This window comes from Natator depressus, chromosome 15 (genome assembly GCF_965152275.1).
Source record: "Natator depressus isolate rNatDep1 chromosome 15, rNatDep2.hap1, whole genome shotgun sequence".
NCBI classification, from domain to species: domain Eukaryota; kingdom Metazoa; phylum Chordata; order Testudines; family Cheloniidae; genus Natator; species Natator depressus.
In genome coordinates, this window is record NC_134248.1 from 25,922,353 (window position 1) to 25,944,116 (window position 21,764).

Here is a 21,764-nt window from a genome sequence, read left to right on the forward strand (position 1 = left end):
TAGACGTATCTTAGAAATGGATTAAGTGAAATGTGGCCGCATTGGTTACCTCAGGCCCAGAGTGTAGGATTTGTTAAAATGTTTCAATTATAACCTAACATGATAAGAAATTTACACTGGTTTTGGTTTGGATTTAAAGCAGGGTGGTTGATTAAAAATCAGTAGTGTTTTTTTAAATCATGGCAAGCAGGAAATCTCAATTTAAATATCTGTTTTAATCTTGTTTTGCATTTGTACTCTTTTTTTTTTGTTTTCCTAAAGAAAGGTTGATTCTCATTGGTTGTTATTAACGTTTATTTGCAATTAAATATAGTATCTAGATTGGTCTTGGTATTTCTTCTTAACCAGGAAGATATGCTATATCTGTTCTCACAATTTAAGCTATTATATAGCTTAACACTTATTCAGAGCCTTATTTTTTTTACATTGTTTTGTTGTAAAATAATTAATGACGTTTATTTCCTTCATTAAATTTTTACTTTTGACTTGTGTCAAGCTGCATGGATGGAAATTGGAATTCAATGAAAAATGTTGTCTGTGCATTTTTAAAATGTTACTTAAATAAAAACAATCTTAATGTGCTGGATATATAAATTTATTTTTTTGTATCAAAACAGTATTGCATTTAAAACAACTGATTAGAGGAAGTATTATCTGTAGCTAACGAACTGATCTGATTGTTTCTGGTCACCATGTCCTTCCGTATTTTTAGAAGTAGTAGATCTGAACCTCCTGTTTTTGTTTGTGAATTTGAAGAGGAAAAGAAGCCTTTTTCCTTTTTCAACTCCCAACTGGTTTCTCAACTTTGAATGAACTATTCTTTGCACCAGGAGAAGAGGCTACTGCTGCTAAGTTTCTTTAGAACTTCAACAAACTCTAGTTTCAGGTGCTTAGCCACTGACTTCCAGCAGTTCAGTGGTTTAACTTTTATTTTAAAATATTTGGCAAACATGTACTGTCTGAATATTTTCTCATTCCATTCAAATTATTTTAATAGATTTAAAATAAATTTAGGCTTTAATATGAATTGCCATAATTTCAAATTCATTTTAGTTTTTTTAAAATCCAGCTTTGAATGTTTTACATCGGATGTTTATCCACTCTCTGATTAGGACTTCCCTGCAGTGTTTGGAGCCCAAACTTTGCAGCATAGTGCTACTGCACGACAATCAAAGTGACATTGCCAAGTCTGTTTTCATTGTCCAGATGTAGTGAGAATTAAATTATATCATTAAAATATTGTTTTGATCTAAAATGGAAATGTTCAAACCTGCTAATGTTAAACCTGTTGTTTGTAAAGTGATGTCTTAAAATATACAGTTCAGTATTAAATCTTTCTTCTTCCTTTCCAGGTGGCTATGGTGGAGGTTCAGCTAGATTCAACACATGTCTACCCTCCAGGTCTCTTGATAGCTTTCAGTGCCTGTACTACTGTGCTTGTTGCCGTTCACCTCTTTGCTCTCATGATAAGTACCTGCATTCTTCCAAATATAGAGGCTGTTAGTAATGTGCACAATCTCAACTCTGTTAATGAGTCTCCGCATGAGCGTATGCACCGGCACATTGAGCTCGCCTGGGCGTTTTCCACTGTCATTGGGACTTTGCTCTTCCTTGCAGAAGTGGTGCTGCTGTGTTGGGTGAAATTTCTTCCACAAGGAACACCTTCTAATGATTCAGTCCATGACAAAAATTCCACCATCACCCCAGGAGCAGCAGCAGCTATTGCCTCAACATCTATTATGGTTCCTTTTGGATTGATTTTCATTGTATTTGCAGTCCACTTCTATAGGTCACTGGTTAGCCACAAAACAGACAGGCAGTTTCAAGAATTGAATGAACTTGCTGAGTTTGCACGACTCCAGGATCAGCTGGACCACAGAGGCGACACCTTGCCACCTCCTGGCAGCCATTTTGTATAAAGCTATATTTGGTTTAAAAATCCATTTTTTGCTTCTGCCTTGCTATGTTGACTCCTCCTTGCATGAACTAGCTGGACTGTTGATTTATTTTAAAGAGAGATTTATAAATTCTGTGCTAATTTCTAACAGTAAAAAAATACCATGATATCTTAGACAACTGACATCTGAAGAGACTGATGTTGGGGTATGGCTGCACTGAGCATGCATCTCTCATCCCTCTTCTTATCATCTGAATTGTTTCTTTTTAATGGTGAATATATCAATGCATAAGAGGAATTACTTTTTAGGCCTTGGTATTTGTTAGTGGTGGGAGGGAAGCCTTATTTCTTTCTATTTGATGTTGGTGTTTGCTAGAAAGTATTGCTTGTCCAATACATGTTGCATGGCACAATACAAATTACTTGGGACTTGGAGTAATTAGCATTTGGTTTCAGTTCTAAACTGTGAACTCTAAAAGTCTGATGAAAGGTAAAATAGAGAGCTTTTCCACCTTCCCTTTTCCCACTAGCTCCCCCAGTCATGGTTTTCTGCTAAGTAACTATTACTGTATTAATTTCTATAGGGCCTGTTGCCATGGCAGCTACCATATACCCATGATCAGTCCTATTGTGATGTGCATCTGTAGGACTGGTTTCAGAGTAGCAGCCGTGTTAGTCTGTATCTGCAAAAAGAACAGGAGTGCCACAAGTACTCCTGTTCTTTTTATTTGTAGGACTGAGGGCCTAAGTCATACATACACTGGTAGAGACTAAACCACAGTAGAGCTACTGCTTTTGTTCCAAACCAAAGTAGCAAATATTTTATACTTTTTATATATTAAATATATTTTTGAATAAAATCTCAGATACAAATGATAAAAGGTGCTTTGTCTGTGTGGGAATCCCAAGTAAACCGCTGCGCCTTGATCTTGTTCAGTGGAAAAATCTTCTTCTTGCTCAAATATTGTATCTAAGATATTAAATCTTAATTACACATGATTTTTGCTTCCAAAATGCTGTGGAAGACCACTTATTGCTACATAGACTTATTTATGAAAACAAATGATTTTTATTTTAAGAAGTAGGATTGCTTCTTAATTGTAAGACCTGCATCTTTTATTGAACGAAGCTGCTGTTTTAGCCTCAAGCTATTGTGTCAAATTCTAACTTCTTCCTCAAGCAAAAACTCACACTTGACAAGGATTATAGGATTTGGCCTCAATTCTTTCAGAATTTGTGTGACTCTGGATACATTTAAAAGTGAATTGTGGCTTTTGGACAGCGTTTCTCCTTTCTTCACTGAAGGATGGAAGTGGGTGGGTTAGTTGGTGAAAAATCTCTTTGAAGCCAGAAACTACAGTTTGTGACATGTTCAGATCCCATGGGACAGAACTCGGATCTCAGCTCGTAGCTGCTAATATAGAATGTAATCCTGTAATTTTGTGATTGGAGGTAACAAATTCAGTCATGGGCTAATCGGAGCTATGCGTCTTTGATTTTAAGTGGAGCTGTGCATGCTTTTGCCACCGTTGAATGAAGTCAATTATGCCTGGCCTCTTTACCAGATGAATTCAACATGCTTTACAAATTAAGGTCCTAATTTTGCAAACACTGACTCCTGAGGGTAGTACTTATTATCATGAGTAATCCCACTTGCATCAATGCAACTGACTTATTAGCACAAGCACTACTCCCAATAAGATGTGTTGAGAAGACTGGACCCAAAGTGCAGTTTATATTCTGAAAAATTACTTTGAAATTTGGATCAGAGTGCTGTGGCTATATCTCAGTGACATTTTTGCTCCTATTTTGCTCTGTTCACAAGCAAAAACATTCTTTGCGTTGCAGTCCCCAAAAACTCCTGGATATGAAAGTCAAACAGAAATTCTCTCTGGTTTTGACATTACCAGTGTTTTTGCAGCTGAAATATAACACTTGATGAGCAGAATTCCACTCACTGTTCCACAACTGTTCGTTCCTGTAGTGCTAGTGGGATTATATTAGTAAAACCTTTAATAAACGGCATTCTGAAATGGTCTTGAAAATTTACCAGCTGGAGCAAAAAACCCAGTTGCCCATCCTTTACTGAGTTGTTGACAGTGATAAATCTAATGATACCTTACTTAACCTCGGAAAGTAGACTTTTAGAAAGCTGTGGTAAAGTAAGCATACTGGAGCAAATATCTTAAAGGGACACTATCAAGTTTAAATAAAATTACACTTTTCTGAAAGCTTTGTACCTTACAATTTATTTATAACTCTTAAAAATTGCTATCGATGAAAGAGGATAGAAAATAAAATAAATAAATACATTCTCCTCCCCTCCTCCCAAGGGTGTGTGTAGAAGGGGGTCGCTTTCATTTTCTCCTGGATACATCACTTTTCCCCTCTTGTGTGAATCTTTCACAAAGCAACAGCAGAGGAAAACTTTTAAAAATAGAAAATGTGGGTTTGTAAAAGGACAAGGTAAATAGGGCACCTTATTAATTTATTTTAACTGTTTGCATTCCTTTTAAATTAGAGCTATTACTAGTCATTTTTTCTGACCATAACTGCACTTTAAGCCTTTAGGCACAGCTCATGTATGTATTTTCCCCATTCTTCAGCTGGGGAAATGGTCACAAAAGATGTGCCTTGTGCAAGAACACATACATATTAACTGCATGGCAGAGGCACAAATAAAGACCAGAACTCATGATGTCAAGTCTGTTCTCTAAACAGTACAGTGCACTCAATTTTATTCTGTTCCCGTTTATACTAATGGTATTAAGCATTTACTTTAAACAGTTTAAACACCAGTGGCTGTATATATTATATTTAGATTTAAAATTGAAATAAAATATGCTTATAATTTGTCTTGTCACCAAGACATCTGACAAACGTCTTGTTCTGTAACTGTCACTCATTTTACTCCATTTAGTTACACGGTGCCAGTAATAATCTGTTTCGTGAAGATATCCTCTTAAGTGTTCAGTGATTCACCATTCAGAGTCTTGAGTGTAATGTGGTACAAGGGCTACCAGGTGCAGACAAAGCCCTTCCTGACTCCACAAATAGGCATAAAGAGAATAATATGGTCACAGTCTTTTTCCTCACTTTAACACTGCTTTATTCTTGGGACTAAACCTGACCTTGATACTGTTCTCGACTCAATGTTTTTTTTTTTAAAGGAGGCTCTTACTTAAATTAGAGTTTGGGGAGTCACTTGAATGAACTCCCCTCAAAAATATATTCTCATTTTCATTGATATTTATAAGTGCAGTGTAAATCGGATGAACTAATCACACACTAACTGATTAACAGTGACTTTTTTTGTTGTTTTTTTTTCATTAATCAGCTTCAGACATTCTGATGTAACATGGCACTTGTGTGCTTTACACATATGAATCCTCATAGCAGTTCTCTGCAGAAGGTACACATATCTCTTGCACCAATTTGGAAATATATCTAACGTAACCTAGCATGCCTTCATTGACTTCAGCCTAACGATGTGTGTTCTCGGGCAGGCGTTCTCAACCTTTTTCTTTGAGGACCCCCCAACATGCTATAACAATTCCACAGCCCACCTGGGCTACAACTATTTTTGTTCATGTAAAAGCCAGGGCTAGCATTAGGGGGTAGCAAGCAGGGCAATTGCCCGAGCCCCATGCCACAGGGGGCCCCGTGAAGCTAAGTTGCTTAGGCTTCAGCTTCAGCACCGGGTGGCAGGGCATCGGGCCTCTGCTTCAGCCCTGTGTAGTGGGGCTTTGGCTTGCTGTCCTGGGCCCCAGCAAGTCTAATGCCAGCCCTGCTTGGCAGCCTCCCTGAAACCTGCTTGTGCCCCCCCAAGAGGCACCAGACCCCTGGTTGAGAACCACTGCTCTACGGTTAAGTGACTTACTGAAGGCAAGAGAGAGGCAGAGCTAGGCTTAGAATTTGCCTTCTATTAACCAGATGTGGATTTTGATCACACACAGTGGTTCTCAGGCCTACTTGATGACATTTATCTAGAGCACCAGCTGTTAAGTAGAGTGGTGGCTTCTACTAAGACCATACATAGTTACTGAGAAGACTGGGTATTTCAAAACATGTTTTTGAAAATTCATTATAGCTTACTATGGAGTATGTAAGGGAAATGCAGCTTCCCATCTCCCCTGTGCAGGCACAAAAAGCTGTGAGACTAATGGAAACACTGGGATTCCTCTGTACAGGGAGGGCATGCCATGGGGATACTGGGCAAGGGCACTATACTCCTCCCCTCAGCATCTCACAGAGCTGTTCTCGGCAGAAGCTTACTGTGTGGGAGTGAGGGTGAAGGTGTGACCAGTCCAACTAAACTTCAGCATCTTTTGGCCAAAAAACTTGGGGGAATATGGAGGGCTGTGGCTGCTACTATAGCCTGTAGGTGATAGGAAATGTAGGAAGAATTCTATTCTCCTGGGCAGCCCCTACATATCTAGTTCACCTACCAAAAGCCAATTCATTTGGGCTTTGATGGGAGAAATCCTCCTCAGCTGTGACAGGGCATCGTAATAGATCGCTATTTCCTTCCTCCCTTTCAAGTTGAGCTAGAAAATACTTCTGTAGGATTATAAGGAATTTCTTGTATGAAACCTGCAGCCTTTTTGGATCAAGACTAGAAGTCACTTTGGGAAGAAATCATCTCCCCATAACTAAATGGACATTATTGTAAACCTGGCACTTATGGGTAGCGTTTTGGGAATGGCTGTCTTGCTGGAAAATGACCTCTTTGTAACACGCTACAGTATGGCAGTCATGTATCTGGCTGCAAACCAGGTTCCATCTCACCTTTTCATTTAATTTTTTTAAATGGTGTTCAGTGCAGCATGAAAATGATTCTTAGTTCCAATAAAGCTACCCCTATGTACAGAAATTTGTAAACTAAATTAATACTCTTGGGATGTATAGAAGGCAAAGTCAAGCAAGCCCATATTAAAAACCCTAACTGCACCCACCAGCAGAATGCACCTCTTTCTGCAATACCAGGCTGACATCTATGCCAGCACGTATTTTCATTCACCCATCTGTACTAGTCTGTTTTTAATTTAACAGTAGCACTAGCATTACACTGAGTTAGTGCTATGGTCTGAAGAAAATAAAAATACAGACCTTCCAGGAGGAGGACTTTCATTCAGAGTGCCATGACTTTAATTCTTACAACTGGAACATGAAAGTATGGATAATATGTGCTTGGCTTTCAGCTCACTTGACCATGGCCATCTGGTATTAAAACAGCCTGGAAATTGGTTTACGATCAGACATAGGTTTTCTATAATATAGTGTCAAAGGAGGTCAACACCTACTTTTAATTTATTCATGGGCAGAATTATTTCTTCCTATAAGGCCTCTTCAGCTTCCAAACTCCTGAGTAAAATGGATCCTGTCCAAATAGAAATACAGAATGAAGTGTACATTGTGGCAGTTTTGAGGAACTAATTAATTTCTTGAGAACCAAGTAGGTTTTGGTGCTGCTTCTCTGCTTTACAAAACACACCATCTCATGTACCATGGATCTAGAAAGATGATTCAAATGAAGAAGTAACAATGAGTCTTTTGTTCTTTTCTCATATCTTTATCAGCAGCCTGTTCTCATTCTTGGCTGTTGTCAAGCATTGCCTGGGCCTCTTCTAAAACATCATCTGGATGGGCCTGTTCAATCTAAATTAAAAACACAAATATTGTACTCAATGTAATTAAAGAAATTCAGGATTTGTAAACGCTGATTATTCAAGAGCTGCTGTAGAATCTCCCTCTTAACTGGACTTAAATTTATCCTTCAGTCTTTCACTAAATCCTTTAAAACACTTCCTACAACTTTCCTGATTTTATTATGACAACAAGTGCCTATTTATTACTTCTCCTTTCAATATCTATGTATAGGCTATTTATCTTAGCAAGTACATAGTCTAGACAAAGTATAACCCAGGCATGCCACAGTGGTTTGCATGGTTGATGTTGACTTGTAGATCCTGTTAACAGACTAGAGAGGAAAAATGTGATAAAGTCGCAAGCATATTTTTGACAACAGGGGAGTTGTGGCCTATTTGTCTACAGTCAACAAATGGGGACTGTCTCTGGGAGTGCTAGTATCAGTTGCTTCTGAGGAAGGTGCAAAAAACCTCAGCATGGAAAATGATGGAATAACCTGCATACTGGGAAAGTTTCTTCCTTATCCTAGTCAAATAGTGGTTAGTTTATCCCCTGAAGCATGAGGGTTTATATCCCCTCCTTTAAAAAATAAAATAAAATCCTACTTAATGTAACTGGATGTCATCATCCATATGAATAGCTAATTGTTTTTTAAAATTACACAGATTTACTGTTGTGGAAGAAAGCTGTTTCCTATTACAATTCATTATTTTGTATGCTTCCATTGTGTCCCTCTTATTCACCTCTAAACTAAAGAATACCAATAATTTTAATGTCTTTGTCTTTCTATGCGTCAAACTATTTTTATCATCTGTCTCTGGACCCCTTCTCTATTTCTCCTCTATCCTTTTTTCATATCGGGTGATCAGAACTGTCCACAGTATGACAATCTTCCATGGTTTTTATAACCTTTTCAGTATTTTCTATTCTATTCCTTATGCAGCCTGTCACTTTTCTTTCTGGACTTAAACACATGCTGACAAATTCGTCAAGCCCTCTGATAAAGGTTGCTTGCTGAAATTTTCTTGTATTTCTGCATTACTCAAAAGAAACTGCTCTGTCTCAGAGCCAAATTTATCACGATATTGTATTTGTTTTTCAAGAGAAATGGCAGGATTAAAGTCTCTAAGCAACTGTAAATGCTTATAAGAATCTTCTGAAAGAGTTGCTTTTAAAGTTTCCTCTCTTGCTAGGGGCATTTCTGCACTGACTAATGTAATAGTTTATATGGCCCAGCAGGGATGATAAATATAATACATGACCATCAAGTGAAGTTTTCTAAAATGAATGGAAACCTCTCAGTTTACATTTAAAGGAACATTGAGCTATTTCTGCCTCATGTGGCAGAGGCAGGGGAGAACTTCATTAGGATCAGGTGTGAAATCCTGGCCCCACTGAAGTAAATGGCAAAACTTCCATTGAATTTAGTGGGGTCAGCTTTTCACCCCACATCCTTGGCCACTCCTAAGCAGATATGCCAAACCCATGGAAAAAACGCAGAAATTGGGCTTGTCTTTGGCTTAATTGGCTTGTGAGTTGCTTGTTGGCTAGTTTTTGCTTGTAGCTTGTTGCTTCTTTTTTTTTAGATCGGCTCCCAGGAAGCAGGGGCAAGGGCGGGGAGAAGAGGGGAGAGAGTTGGGGTGCACAGCGGGCCCACCACAGTCCCAGACTGTGGGCCATGGGGATCTAGTCACATAGAATGTTGGGGTTCTTAGGGATGGGCTTGTTTTGGCCTTGTTTTCAAATGGGATTAGCTTGATTTTTTACTTACTGTGAAAGTCGAGGTGCTTGTTTACTGTGTGAAAGTTGGCAACTGTGCTCTTAAGTGCCACTCCAATGATGATGCAGCTTTAAGGCATTCTGCCCAAACAGAGGAGTGCTAGATTGGTCCAATGCCAGCCCTGCCTGGCCCAGCTGGTGTAGGGGATATTCTGGAGTGGGAGCGAGAAGGGAAAAATTGGGGTGTACCCTGGCAGTCCTGGCTAGTAGGGCAGATCCTTGTATCGGTGATAACCCTCCTCAAGTTAGAGCATCCCTGAGTGGTTCCACCCCCAGTAGTTTGGTTGTGCCCCAGACGTACTCCAAAATCAGGGGAAATAAAGGTGGCCTAAAACTACACAGGTCCACCTTCCCCTTGTTTGCCAAGTGCTGCTCTAGTGCACCTGAGAGACTAGCTCCAAATCTTCACTCAAGGAGTTTCCTACAAGTCATACAGCCAGAGTGTGGTTCTTCCTGCCCACCGACAGATTTGGAAGGGAGTTCCACCCCTTAAACCTGTGGATGTTCTGAGATCTATTTTGGACCTTGGGACATCATTGCAACCCTGGGTCATCCACATGGAGGCCTCTAGGCATGGCTCCCTTGGCTTTGCAGTTCCCATGGTTCCTGCTGGGAGTTGTTCCACTATAACCTTTGGGAATGGGAGGATTGCAGCTATGCATGGTGACCACATGCTGGTTCATACAGCCTTACTAATATGCTTGGACTTGAGAGGAGACGCCTGTGCTGGGGAACTAGTCCTCGACTCTGTCCCATGTAGCTGAGGAGTGGCTTTCTAGATGTCTGGGGGCGAAAGGCAGAGAGTAAGTAGTAGAGATACTGCTTTTCCTTCCAGCCTTCCCAACCCTCTCCTATTTCATTTGGCTATCCTTAGCATAGTGAAGAAGCGCTTTATGCTTTGGGCCCCATGTATCTTAGGGCACATCTGCACTTCAATAAAAGATCTGTGGCATGGCTGTGGCTGGCCCAGGTCAGCAGACTCAGACTTGCAGGGCTCAGGTAGCAAGGCTAAAAATTGCGGTGTAGATGTTTGGGCTTAAGCTAGAGCCCAGCCTCTGAAACCCCAGAAGGTGGTTGGTCTCAAAAATCTGAGCTTCTGCACACCTGCACTGCAATTTTTAGCCCCCAGGCCCAAGCTCTGTAAGCCCAAGTCAGCAGAGAGCCACGGGTTTTTTTTTACTGCAGTATGAACATAGCTATTACCCTTAGAGTCTGCATCACTCCTGTAGTTGAGATCAGCAGGAGATGGATAAACTGACAATCTCTAATTTTGTATGGCTGGGGAAAAATACAGTGAAGTATTCCTACTTTTTTTTAGAATTTGTTTCACTTCCCTTGTGGCCTAACAGAGCCTTAAAATGTTGATCCTCAAGGCCTGGCTGACTTATGGAAATTAACTTGGAATTGGCAGGGCAGTTATTTTGTTGGCATTAACTTATGTGTTGTCTTTACTGACGATGCATCTTACAATAGACGTATCTTAGAAATGGATTAAGTGAAATGTGGCCGCATTGGTTACCTCAGGCCCAGAGTGTAGGATTTGTTAAAATGTTTCAATTATAACCTAACATGATAAGAAATTTACACTGGTTTTGGTTTGGATTTAAAGCAGGGTGGTTGATTAAAAATCAGTAGTGTTTTTTTAAATCATGGCAAGCAGGAAATCTCAATTTAAATATCTGTTTTAATCTTGTTTTGCATTTGTACTCTTTTTTTTTTGTTTTCCTAAAGAAAGGTTGATTCTCATTGGTTGTTATTAACGTTTATTTGCAATTAAATATAGTATCTAGATTGGTCTTGGTATTTCTTCTTAACCAGGAAGATATGCTATATCTGTTCTCACAATTTAAGCTATTATATAGCTTAACACTTATTCAGAGCCTTATTTTTTTTACATTGTTTTGTTGTAAAATAATTAATGACGTTTATTTCCTTCATTAAATTTTTACTTTTGACTTGTGTCAAGCTGCATGGATGGAAATTGGAATTCAATGAAAAATGTTGTCTGTGCATTTTTAAAATGTTACTTAAATAAAAACAATCTTAATGTGCTGGATATATAAATTTATTTTTTTGTATCAAAACAGTATTGCATTTAAAACAACTGATTAGAGGAAGTATTATCTGTAGCTAACGAACTGATCTGATTGTTTCTGGTCACCATGTCCTTCCGTATTTTTAGAAGTAGTAGATCTGAACCTCCTGTTTTTGTTTGTGAATTTGAAGAGGAAAAGAAGCCTTTTTCCTTTTTCAACTCCCAACTGGTTTCTCAACTTTGAATGAACTATTCTTTGCACCAGGAGAAGAGGCTACTGCTGCTAAGTTTCTTTAGAACTTCAACAAACTCTAGTTTCAGGTGCTTAGCCACTGACTTCCAGCAGTTCAGTGGTTTAACTTTTATTTTAAAATATTTGGCAAACATGTACTGTCTGAATATTTTCTCATTCCATTCAAATTATTTTAATAGATTTAAAATAAATTTAGGCTTTAATATGAATTGCCATAATTTCAAATTCATTTTAGTTTTTTTAAAATCCAGCTTTGAATGTTTTACATCGGATGTTTATCCACTCTCTGATTAGGACTTCCCTGCAGTGTTTGGAGCCCAAACTTTGCAGCATAGTGCTACTGCACGACAATCAAAGTGACATTGCCAAGTCTGTTTTCATTGTCCAGATGTAGTGAGAATTAAATTATATCATTAAAATATTGTTTTGATCTAAAATGGAAATGTTCAAACCTGCTAATGTTAAACCTGTTGTTTGTAAAGTGATGTCTTAAAATATACAGTTCAGTATTAAATCTTTCTTCTTCCTTTCCAGGTGGCTATGGTGGAGGTTCAGCTAGATTCAACACATGTCTACCCTCCAGGTCTCTTGATAGCTTTCAGTGCCTGTACTACTGTGCTTGTTGCCGTTCACCTCTTTGCTCTCATGATAAGTACCTGCATTCTTCCAAATATAGAGGCTGTTAGTAATGTGCACAATCTCAACTCTGTTAATGAGTCTCCGCATGAGCGTATGCACCGGCACATTGAGCTCGCCTGGGCGTTTTCCACTGTCATTGGGACTTTGCTCTTCCTTGCAGAAGTGGTGCTGCTGTGTTGGGTGAAATTTCTTCCACAAGGAACACCTTCTAATGATTCAGTCCATGTCAACAATTCCACCATCACCCCAGGAGCAGCAGCAGCTATTGCCTCAACATCTATTATGGTTCCTTTTGGATTGATTTTCATTGTATTTGCAGTCCACTTCTATAGGTCACTGGTTAGCCACAAAACAGACAGGCAGTTTCAAGAATTGAATGAACTTGCTGAGTTTGCACGACTCCAGGATCAGCTGGACCACAGAGGCGACACCTTGCCACCTCCTGGCAGCCATTTTATATAAAGCTATATTTGGTTTAAAAATCCATTTTTTTGCTTCTGCCTTCCTATGTTGACTCCTTTTTGCGTGAACTAGCTGGACTGTTGATTTATTTTAAAGAGAGATTTATAAGTTCTGTGCTAATTTCTAACAGTAAAAAAAATACCATGATATCTTAGACAACTGACATCTGAAGAGACTGATGTTGGGGTATGGCTGCACTGAGCATGCATCTCTCATCCCTCTTCTTATCATCTGAATTGTTTCTTTTTAATGGTGAATATATCAATGCGTAAGAGGAATTACTTTTTAGGCCTTCGTATTTGTTAGTGGTGGAAGGGAAGCCTTATTTCTTTCTATCTGATGTTGGTGTTTGCTAGAAAGTATTGCTTGTCCAATACATGTTGCATGGCACAATACAAATTACTTGGGACTTGGAGTAATTAGCATTTGGTTTCAGTTCTAAACTGTGAACTCTAAAAGTCTGATGAAAGGTAAAATTGAGAGCTTTTCCACCTTCCCTTTTTCCACTAGCTCCCCCAGTCATGGTTTTTCTGCCAAGTAACTATTACTGCATTAATTTCTATAGGGCCTTTTGCCATGGCAGCTACCAGATACCCATGATCAGTCCTATTGTGATGTGTATCTGTAGGACTTTCAGAGCAGCAGCTGTGTTAGTCTGTATCTGCAAAAAGAACAGGAGTGCCACAAGTGCTAGTGTTCTTTTTATCTGTAGGACTGAGGCCCTAAGCCTACTCTTCTTTTGGGAAGAAAATATAGGGAAAAGCAATACCTGCTTTAAAATTCATGGGAGCAGATATGTTCTCCGAAGTGATAAAATTGCCTGTTTTCATTGAAGAACCATTTAAAAAAAAAATAGATGGAGAAACTACCACCAGATTTTTTTTTTTCTTGGTTGAAAACTTGCTATTAATGGCTTTTCTCTAGCAATAACATACACCGGTAGAGACTAAACCACAGTAGAGCTACTGCTTTTGTTCCAAACCAAAGTAGCAAATATTTTATACTTTTATATATTAAATATATTTTTGAATAAAATCTCAGATACAAAAGATAAAAGGCGCTTTGTCTGTGTGGGAATTCGAAGTAATTAGCTCCGCCTTGATCTTGTTCAGTGGAAAAATCTTCTTCTTGCTCAAATATTGTATCTAAGATATTAAATCTTAATTACACATGATTTTTGCTTCCAAAATGCTGTGGAAGACCACTTATTGCTACATAGACTTATTTATGAAAACAAATGATTTTTATTTTAAGAAGTAGGATTGCTTCTTAATTGTAAGACCTGCATCTTTTATTGAACAAAGCTGCTGTTTTAGCCTCAAGCTATTGTGTCAAATTCTAACTTCTTCCTCAAGCAAAAACTCACACTTGACAAGGATTATAGGATTTGGCCTCAATTCTTTCAGAATTTGTGTGACTCTGGATACATTTAAAAGTGAATTGTGGCTTTTGGACAGCGTTTCTCCTTTCTTCACTGAAGGATGGAAGTGGGTGGGTTAGTTGGTGAAAAATCTCTTTGAAGCCAGAAACTACCAGTTTGTGACATGTTCAGATCCCATGGGACAGAACTCGGATCTCAGCTCGTAGCTGCTAATATAGAATGTAATCCTGTAATTTTGTGATTGGAGGTAACAAATTCAGTCATGGGCTAATCGGAGCTATGCGTCTTTGATTTTAAGTGGAGCTGTGCATGCTTTTGCCTCCGTTGAATGAAGTCAATTATGCCTGGCCTCTTTACCAGATGAATTCAACATGCTTTACAAATTCCTAATTTTGCAAACACTGACTCCTGAGGGTAGTACTTATTATCATGGGTAATCCCACTTGCATCAATGCAACTGACTTATTAGCACAAGCACTACTCCCAATAAGATGTGTTGAGAAGACTGGACCCAAAGTGCAGTTTATATTCTGAAAAATTACTTTGAAATTTGTATCAGAGTGCTGTGGCTATATCTCAGTGACATTTTTGCTCCTATTTTGCTCTGTTCACAAGCAAAAACATTCTTTGCGTTGCAGTCCCCAAAAACTCCTGGATATGAAAGTCAAACAGAAATTCTCTCTGGTTTTGACATTACCAGTGTTTTTGCAGCTGAAATATAACACTTGATGAGCAGAATTCCACTCACTGTTCCACAACTGTTCGTTCCTGTAGTGCTAGTGGGATTATATTAGTAAAAACTTTAATAAACGGCATTCTGAAATGGTCTTGAAAATTTACCAGCCGGAGCAAAAAACCCAGTTGCCCATCCTTTACTGAGTTGTTGACAGTGGTAAATCTAATGATACCTTACTTAACCTGGGAAAGTAGACTTTTAGAAAGCTGTGGTAAAGTAAGCATACTGGAGCAAATATCTTAAAGGGACACTATCAAGTTTAAATAAAATTACACTTTTCTGAAAGCTTTGTACCTTACAATTTATTTATAACTCTTAAAAATTGCTATCGATGAAAGAGGATAGAAAATAAAATAAATAAATACATTCTCCTCCCCTCCTCCCAAGGGTGTGTGTAGAAGGGGGTCGCTTTCATTTTCTCCTGGATACATCACTTTTCCCCTCTTGTGTGAATCTTTCACAAAGCAACAGCAGAGGAAAACTTTTAAAAATAGAAAATGTGGGTTTGTAAAAGGACAAGGTAAATAGGGCACCTTATTAATTTATTTTAACTGTTTGCATTCCTTTTAAATTAGAGCTATTACTAGTCATTTTTTCTGACCATAACTGCACTTTAAGCCTTTAAGCACAGCTCATGTATGTATTTTCCCCATTCTTCAGCTGGGGAAATGGTCACAAAAGATGTGCCTTGTGCAAGATCACATACATATTAACTGCATGGCAGAGGCACAAATAAAGACCAGAACTCATGATGTCAAGTCTGTTCTCTAAACAGTACAGTGCACTCAATTTTATTCTGTTCCCGTTTATACTAATGGTATTAAGCATTTACTTTAAACAGTTTAAACACCAGTTGCTGTATATATTATATTTAGATTTAAAATTGAAATAAAATATGCTTATAATTTGTCTTGTCACCAAGACATCTGACAAACGTCTTGTTCTGTAACTGTCACTCATTTTACTCCATTTAGTTACACGGTGCCAGTAATAATCTCAGTTTCGTGAAGATATCCTCTTAAGTGTTCAGTGATTCACCATTCAGAGTCTTGAATGTAATGTGGTACAAGGGCTACCAGGTGCAGACAAAGCCCTTCCTGACTCCACAAATAGGCATAAAGAGAATAATATGGTCACAGTCTTTTTCCTCACTTTAACACTGCTTTATTCTTGGGACTAAACTTGACCTTGATACTGTTCTCGACTCAATGTTTTTTTTTTTAAAGGAGGCTCTTACTTAAATTAGAGTTTGGGGAGTCACTTGAATGAACTCCCCTCAAAAATATATTCTCATTTTCATTGATATTTATAAGTGCAGTGTAAATCGGATGAACTAATCACACACTAACTGATATAACAGTGACTTTTTTTGTTGTTTTTTTTTCATTAATCAGCTTCAGACATTCTGATGTAACATGGCACTTGTGTGCTTTACACATATGAATCCTCATAGCAGTTCTCTGCAGAAGGTACACATATCTCTTGCACCAATTTGGAAATATATCTAACGTAACCTAGCATGCCTTCATTGACTTCAGCCTAACGATGTGTGTTCTCGGGCAGGTGTTCTCAACCTTTTTCTTTGAGGACCCCCCAACATGCTATAACAATTCCACAGCCCACCTGGGCTACAACTATTTTTGTTCATGTAAAAGCCAGGGCTAGCATTAGGGGGTAGCAAGCAGGGCAATTGCCCGAGCCCCATGCCACAGGGGGCCCCGTGAAGCTAAGTTGCTTAGGCTTCAGCTTCAGCACCGGGTGGCAGGGCATCGGGCCTCTGCTTCAGCCCTGTGTAGTGGGGCTTTGGCTTGCTGTCCTGGGCCCCAGCAAGTCTAATGCCAGCCCTGCTTGGCAGCCTCCCTGAAACCTGCTTGTGCCCCCCCAAGAGGCACCAGACCCCTGGTTGAGAACCACTGCTCTACGGTTAAGTGACTTACTGAAGGCAAGAGAGAGGCAGAGCTAGGCTTAGAATTTGCCTTCTATTAACCAGATGTGGATTTTGATCACACACAGTGGTTCTCAGGCCTACTTGATGACATTTATCTAGAGCACCAGCTGTTAAGTAGAGTGGTGGCTTCTACTAAGACCATACATAGTTACTGAGAAGACTGGGTATTTCAAAACATGTTTTTGAAAATTCATTATAGCTTACTATGGAGTATGTAAGGGAAATGCAGCTTCCCATCTCCCCTGTGCAGGCACAAAAAGCTGTGAGACTAATGGAAACACTGGGATTCCTCTGTACAGGGAGGGCATGCCATGGGGATACTGGGCAAGGGCACTATACTCCTCCCCTCAGCATCTCACAGAGCTGTTCTCGGCAGAAGCTTACTGTGTGGGAGTGAGGGTGAAGGTGTGACCAGTCCAACTAAACTTCAGCATCTTTTGGCCAAAAAACTTGGGGGAATATGGAGGGCTGTGGCTGCTACTATAGCCTGTGGGTGATAGGAAATGTAGGAAGAATTCTATTCTCCTGGGCAGCCCCTACATATCTAGTTCACCTACCAAAAGCCAATTCATTTGGGCTTTGATGGGAGAAATCCTCCTCAGCTGTGACAGGGCATCGTAATAGATCGCTATTTCCTTCCTCCCTTTCAAGTTGAGCTAGAAAATACTTCTGTAGGATTATAAGGAATTTCTTGTATGAAACCTGCAGCCTTTTTGGATCAAGACTAGTAGTCACTTTGGGAAGAAATCATCTCTCCATAACTAAATGGACATTACTGTAAACCTGGCACTTATGGGTAGCGTTTTGGGAATGGCTGTCTTGCTGGAAAATGACCTCTTTGTAACACGCTACAGTATGGCAGTCATGTATCTGGCTGCAAACCAGGTTCCATCTCACCTTTTCATTTAATTTTTTTAAATGGTGTTCAGTGCAGCATGAAAATGATTCTTAGTTCCAATAAAGCTACCCCTATGTACAGAAATTTGTAAACTAAATTAATACTCTTGGGATGTATAGAAGGCAAAGTCAAGCAAGCCCATATTAAAAACCCTAACTGCACCCACCAGCAGAATGCACCTCTTTCTGCAATACCAGGCTGACATCTATGCCAGCACGTATTTTCATTCACCCATCTGTACTAGTCTGTTTTTAATTTAACAGTAGCACTAGCATTACACTGAGTTAGTGCTATGGTCTGAAGAAAATAAAAATACAGACCTTCCAGGAGGAGGACTTTCATTCAGAGTGCCATGACTTTAATTCTTGCAACTGGAACATGAAAGTATGGATAGTGTTAGAGAGCTTATTCCTTCACTCTCCCACTTCCCTGGTCCTTCTCGCATGAACAGAGAGCAATAATACCCAAAGTCCGAAGGTGCAAACAATTCGATGTTTATTGGGGTGAACTTCCAGCACGCTTAAATCCAAGTTCCTTTTTCCTTATTTTCAAATCCCAATTTACTTCCTGTTTGCCCCTAATTTATATAGTAATATTCTTAGCTATACCTTAACCAATCATTTTACTGAAATTTAACTAACCAATCCTAACATATTGTAACATGATTAGCTAACCAATGATATCCCACCACCTTAATTAGTTTACACCCAGCAAAATTAATTATACAGCAGACAGAAACAATCACAGAACCAGACAGAGACCATGCCAATAAACAATAGCAAAGTGGGAACTATAATGACAAAACAATACAGAAATGAGGATTTCACAACTACTCTATAAAGACATAAGGGTTTCCCAGCTGTGTCTATTGATAAGTGAGTTCTTACCAGACAGAAAACTATCAACCTAAATTTCCTTTTACATCTTCTAGGTACTTCCCTTTCTCTGGAGGTGACAGGCATTATCAGGACAGGAGTGTATTCCTAACAGCCCAATAGCACCGTCTTTCAGTGTGACTAGTTTGGAATGTGAGGATGTGGCCGGTCGCTTCCCAGCTTATGGCTGCCTCTGTTGCTTAGCCAAAGGCCTTAGCCTAAGAACAGGGCCTCAGACTGTCACAGTAAGAGAAGGACCTTACACTGGCAGACAGTGATTTTGATTCTTTCTTTTATACCTCTAACTAGCCAAGTGATAAGAATACACCTAAATTCTTAAAGTACAGGCCTTTGCAGACAGGCCTGAATATCTATATCCTAACAAGTGTGTGCTTGGCTTTCAGCCCACTTGACCATGGCCATCTGGTATTAAAACAGCCTGGAAATTGGTTTACGATCAGACATAGGTTTTCTATAATATAGTGTCAAAGGAGGTCAACACCTACTTCTAATTTATTCATGGGCAGAATTATTTCTTCCTATAAGGCCTCTTCAGCTTCCAAACTCCTGAGTAAAATGGATCCTGTCCAAATGGAAATACAGAATGAAGTGTACATTGTGGCAGTTTTGAGGAACTAATTAATTTCTTGAGAACCAAGTAGGTTTTGGTGCTGCTTCTCTGCTTTACAAAACACACCGTCTCATGTACTATAGATCTAGAAAGATGAACCATAGATCTCAAATGAAGAAGTAACAATGAGTCTTGTGTTCTTTTCTCATATCTTTATCATCAGTCTGTTCTCATTCTTGGCTGTCGTCAAGCATTGCCTGGGCCTCTTCTAAAACATCATCTGGATTGTCCAGTTCAATCTAAATTAAGAACACAAATATTTTAAGCAATGTAATTAAAGAAGCTCACGATTTGTAAACACTGATTATTCAAGAGCTGCTGTAGAATCTCCCTCTTAACTGGACTTAAATTTATCCTGCAGTCACTAAATACTTTAAAACACTTTCTACACTTTCCTCATTTTATGATGACAGGAAGTGCCTATCTAGTCTTTGAATGATTGCTCATATCGATTCCAATTAGGTATGCAGGTGCTGCGTGCATGGCTGTCAGAAAGTTTTCCCCTAGCAGTATCCGTCGAGTCGACTGTGGAGCTCCCTGCAGTGGTGCCTCCATGGCGCTCAATATATGACCCTGCCGACCCAGCGCCCCAAATAAACTGTCAGCTGGTTTCCCTTTCTCCACTAGTTTTCTGAATGCTCAAAATATTCTGCTCAATTAAATAGTTGGTTGGCTTCTTGTTTACGTTAATTTAATTCTGGTGAAAAGTACTATAGCTATAGTGGAGGTGGATACTTTCTCTTTGTTATGGAGGATAGGTCCATCAATGACTGCTAGCCAGGATGGGCAGGGATGGTGTCCCTAGACTCTGTTTGCCAGAAGCTGGGAATGGGCAACAGGGGATGGGTCATTTGATTATCTCTTCTGCTCATTCCCTCTGAAGCACCTGGCATTGGCCAGTGTTGGAAGACAGAATAGTGGGCTAGATGGACCTTTCTTGTGTTCACAGAGCAGGAACAGAGCCTTGAGTGGATGTGTTATAATTTAATCTGTAGGGAATTTAAACAAATAACTAGAACTGAACATCCTCCTTCAATGGAAAGGCTAATTCATCCAATTACTCTTGGGATGGATCATTGAAGAGGCAGTTCTATTGTATGATCTCTGACAAGCCTTGAAAGATAAATATTTTTAGTTGTGTACATTGCACTCTTTCCGGTCACAACTAAATGTTCCTTTGAAAATAAGATCTAGACTATTTTTCCATAGTGACCATTCAATGTTTATTATTTCTGCAGCACGATGGGTTTGCCTACTACTAACAGGCCTATCAAAAAAGACACATGCCCCAAAGCTCTTGATATCTAAACTAGACAAAGAAATGAGCAGAGAACAGATGTAATGTTGGGTTTTGGTGAGGCTTGAGTTGGTCAAGCATTGTTTGTGGTGACCTCTTTTAACTGCACCAAAGGGAGGAAAGAACATTACTTTATAGTAACTTTGGTTCTTTGGTGTTGACCACATAGATTGCACTCTTGGTGCACAAGTTCAAGATCCTTTGGCCAACAGAGTCCACTGGGGCTGCGCCTAGATGTTCTTGTACCTGCTTCCCCCCCACCCCCAAACTGAGAGCATAAAAGGCGGCAGGCCTAACTGTCCCTCAGTTCCTTTGCCAATACAGAATCCCTGAGGAGTAGGTGTCCATAGTAGTGAGGAAGGAGAGCAGGTTGTGGAATTAATGTGGACAACACCTCTGAAAGAACCATAGTTAGGGTAAAAAGAAAAGGAGTACTTGTGGCACCTTAGAGACTAACCAATTTATTTGAGCATAAGCTTTCGTGAGCTACAGCTCACTTCATCGGATGCATACTGTGGAAAATACAGAAGATGTTTTTATATACACCAACCATGAAAAAATGGGTGTTTACCACTACAAAAGGTTCCTGTTAAAAAGGTTAAAAACATCTTCTGTATTTTCCACAGTATGCATCCAATGAAGTGAGCTGTAGCTCACGAAAGCTTATGCTCAAATAAATTGGTTAGTCTCTAAGGTGCCACAAGTACTCCTTTTCTTTTTGCGAATACAGACTAACACGGCTGTTACTCTGAAACCTGTCATAGTTAGGGTAAGGTACATAGTCATTCTTTCTTCTCTGAGTGATTGCCACATGGGTTCCCCCCCTGGTGAAATAATCTGTTTGAATGGAAGTGGGTACAAGGAGTCCTACTTAAACAATTACTGCAGGACAACTGTATCCAAACAGGCATCCAGCTTGGAAGCTTCTATCAAAGAATAGTGTCTTGTAAATGTGTCAACTGAGCACCACATCATTGCCCTGCACATTTCAGAAATAGGGACATTCTTCAACCAGGCAGCAGAGGCTGCCTGAACCTTAGCAGAATGAGCAGTAATGTGGGTAAGTGGCTCTAAGTTGGCTAGTTTGTAACATGTTCTTTTTCAGCTGGAATCCCATTTTCATAATCTGTGTGAGGATATGTATTGCCTGACCCTTAACCTTATCTGCAAAGGCCACAAATAGTCTAGGTGTGTTCCTGAATGATTTTGTCCCATTAAAGTAGTATGATAATGCCCTTACTATATCAAGCATACAAAGTTCCCCCACCCCTCCCTGGAGCTGAG

At 39.4% G+C, this 21,764-nt stretch overlaps 3 protein-coding genes across 11 annotated transcripts in view; 2 read left to right on the forward strand and 1 right to left on the reverse strand.

The window, feature by feature from the left end:
• LOC141999262 (calcium release-activated calcium channel protein 1) overlaps window positions 1-4,610 on the forward strand; it is a 31,619-nt gene extending 27,009 nt beyond the window's left edge. For all 3 annotated transcript variants that reach the window (XM_074972487.1, XM_074972488.1, XM_074972489.1), the window contains exon 2: window positions 1,353-4,610. In XM_074972487.1, the coding sequence (XP_074828588.1) occupies window positions 1,353-1,919 (567 nt within the window). In that variant the 3' untranslated portion in view covers window positions 1,920-4,610. The remainder of the gene's footprint in view (window positions 1-1,352) is intronic.
• Window positions 2,014-13,663, forward strand: LOC141999263 (calcium release-activated calcium channel protein 1-like). Of its 2 annotated transcripts, none has more exons than XM_074972491.1 (2): window positions 2,014-2,103; window positions 12,148-13,663. In XM_074972491.1, the coding sequence occupies exon 2, from the start codon at window positions 12,154-12,156 to the stop codon at window positions 12,712-12,714; it is 561 nt and encodes a 186-aa protein (XP_074828592.1). In that variant the 5' UTR covers window positions 2,014-2,103; window positions 12,148-12,153; the 3' UTR covers window positions 12,715-13,663. The 2 variants fall into 2 exon arrangements, with proteins under 2 accessions (XP_074828592.1, XP_074828591.1); XM_074972490.1 differs by having other exon boundaries at window positions 2,077-2,169.
• A 4,519-nt stretch (window positions 13,664-18,182) lies between these two features.
• LOC141999552 (rho-related GTP-binding protein RhoF-like) overlaps window positions 18,183-21,764 on the reverse strand; it is a 144,015-nt gene continuing 140,433 nt past the window's right edge. For all 6 annotated transcript variants that reach the window (XM_074973106.1, XM_074973105.1, XM_074973109.1 and 3 more), the window contains one exon: window positions 18,183-19,422. In XM_074973106.1, coding sequence (XP_074829207.1) covers window positions 19,354-19,422 — 69 coding nt within the window. In that variant the 3' untranslated portion in view covers window positions 18,183-19,353. The remainder of the gene's footprint in view (window positions 19,423-21,764) is intronic.